This window comes from Trichechus manatus, unplaced genomic scaffold (genome assembly GCF_000243295.1).
Source record: "Trichechus manatus latirostris isolate Lorelei unplaced genomic scaffold, TriManLat1.0 scaffold00090, whole genome shotgun sequence".
NCBI lineage: Eukaryota > Metazoa > Chordata > Mammalia > Sirenia > Trichechidae > Trichechus > Trichechus manatus.
The window spans coordinates 6097665-6098886 of NW_004444026.1; the positions used below are offsets into that span (position 1 = coordinate 6097665).

The following is a 1222-nucleotide window of genomic DNA, read 5'->3' on the forward strand; positions in this document are numbered from 1 at the left end:
AAGGTCAGCAGTTCAAATCCACAAGCCACTCCCTGGAAACCCTATGGGGCAGTTCTACTCTGTCCTATAGGATCACTATGAGTCAGACTTGACAGCAACAGGTTTTTTTTTTTTTTCCTCATGCGGTTAGATACAATTCTTTGAGAAAGAAATTAGGCATATATTTCAAATCAGAAAGATGATCATACCTTCTAATTCAATAATGTCACTTCTTAAGAATCTATTCTTTAAAAAAAAAATCTAGTCTAAGAAAATAAGCTGAAATATGGAGCCAAAAATCAGAGGTACAAAACCTTTATCATAGCATTTAGAGGGAAAAAATGGAAACATCTCAAATACCCAACTGTAGAAAAATATTTCAGTAAATCATAGTATGTGGGCTTGAGGGACTATCATGTTGCTGTTAAAACAGAGAAAAAACTATATATCAACTTGAAAAAGAATTACATATCCATATGCATAGATATTATAATGGGAAGTAAAAAAGCAGGATTTAATACTTTATGAACATTGTGATTATATATCTATGTAAACTCCATATACATAGGGAAAATGCACCCAAAATTCTATCAGTGGTTATGCTACATTGTGGAATTATGGGAAATTTATTATTCAAATTATACCAGAAAAAAAGACTTTTAAAAATAGAAAGTCACCAGTAAGAATTAACAGCTCAGTCCTTCTGTAGATGTACCTGCTGGACTCTGAGCACTGCTCTGGCCAGAGCAGCCTGTTGAGGGCTCTCCTGGGCTGAAGCTGAAGTTTGAGCCTCTTTGATGGTCATCCTCTTATCTTACTGGTTAAAGTGGCTGGCACACAGTATCCTCAGACAGACAGCTTTTTCTCCAGACCAGATAACATGTACAACCCAACCACACTCACCTTTGGCTGTGGTGGACATGGTCTGCCAGAGTAGATGGTCCTGTGACTCAAATCTGGAGAGGGCTTTTGTTTTCCATTGCTTCCTGTTTTCCTTGCTGTTCAAATATTTAACAATCAGTTCAGACGTCCTCCTACATCAAGCATATGTCAGCGTTCCAGCCTCGGATGGAGAGGTTTGGTTCCCGTCACAGGCTTCTGAAACGCAGGCCAAAGAAGAGGTTGGTTCTCTATGGCTATGCTCTCCATGGTATTGTGGACCCTGTAGAAGTAGGTCTGTGTCCAAAAAGGCAGGAAATTGCTGTGCCTGCTGACACGAGAGAAGTGCTTGCTTCGGACCCAG

At 39.4% G+C, this 1222-nt stretch overlaps 1 protein-coding gene across 1 annotated transcript in view; it reads right to left on the minus strand.

The window, feature by feature from the left end:
• SLC18A1 (solute carrier family 18 member A1) overlaps positions 1-901 on the minus strand; it is a 34710-nt gene extending 33809 nt beyond the window's left edge. Inside the window, 1 exon segment of the mRNA XM_023736700.1 lies at positions 883-901. Coding sequence (XP_023592468.1) covers positions 883-901 — 19 coding nt within the window.
• Between the last annotated feature and the right edge of the window lie 321 nt (positions 902-1222).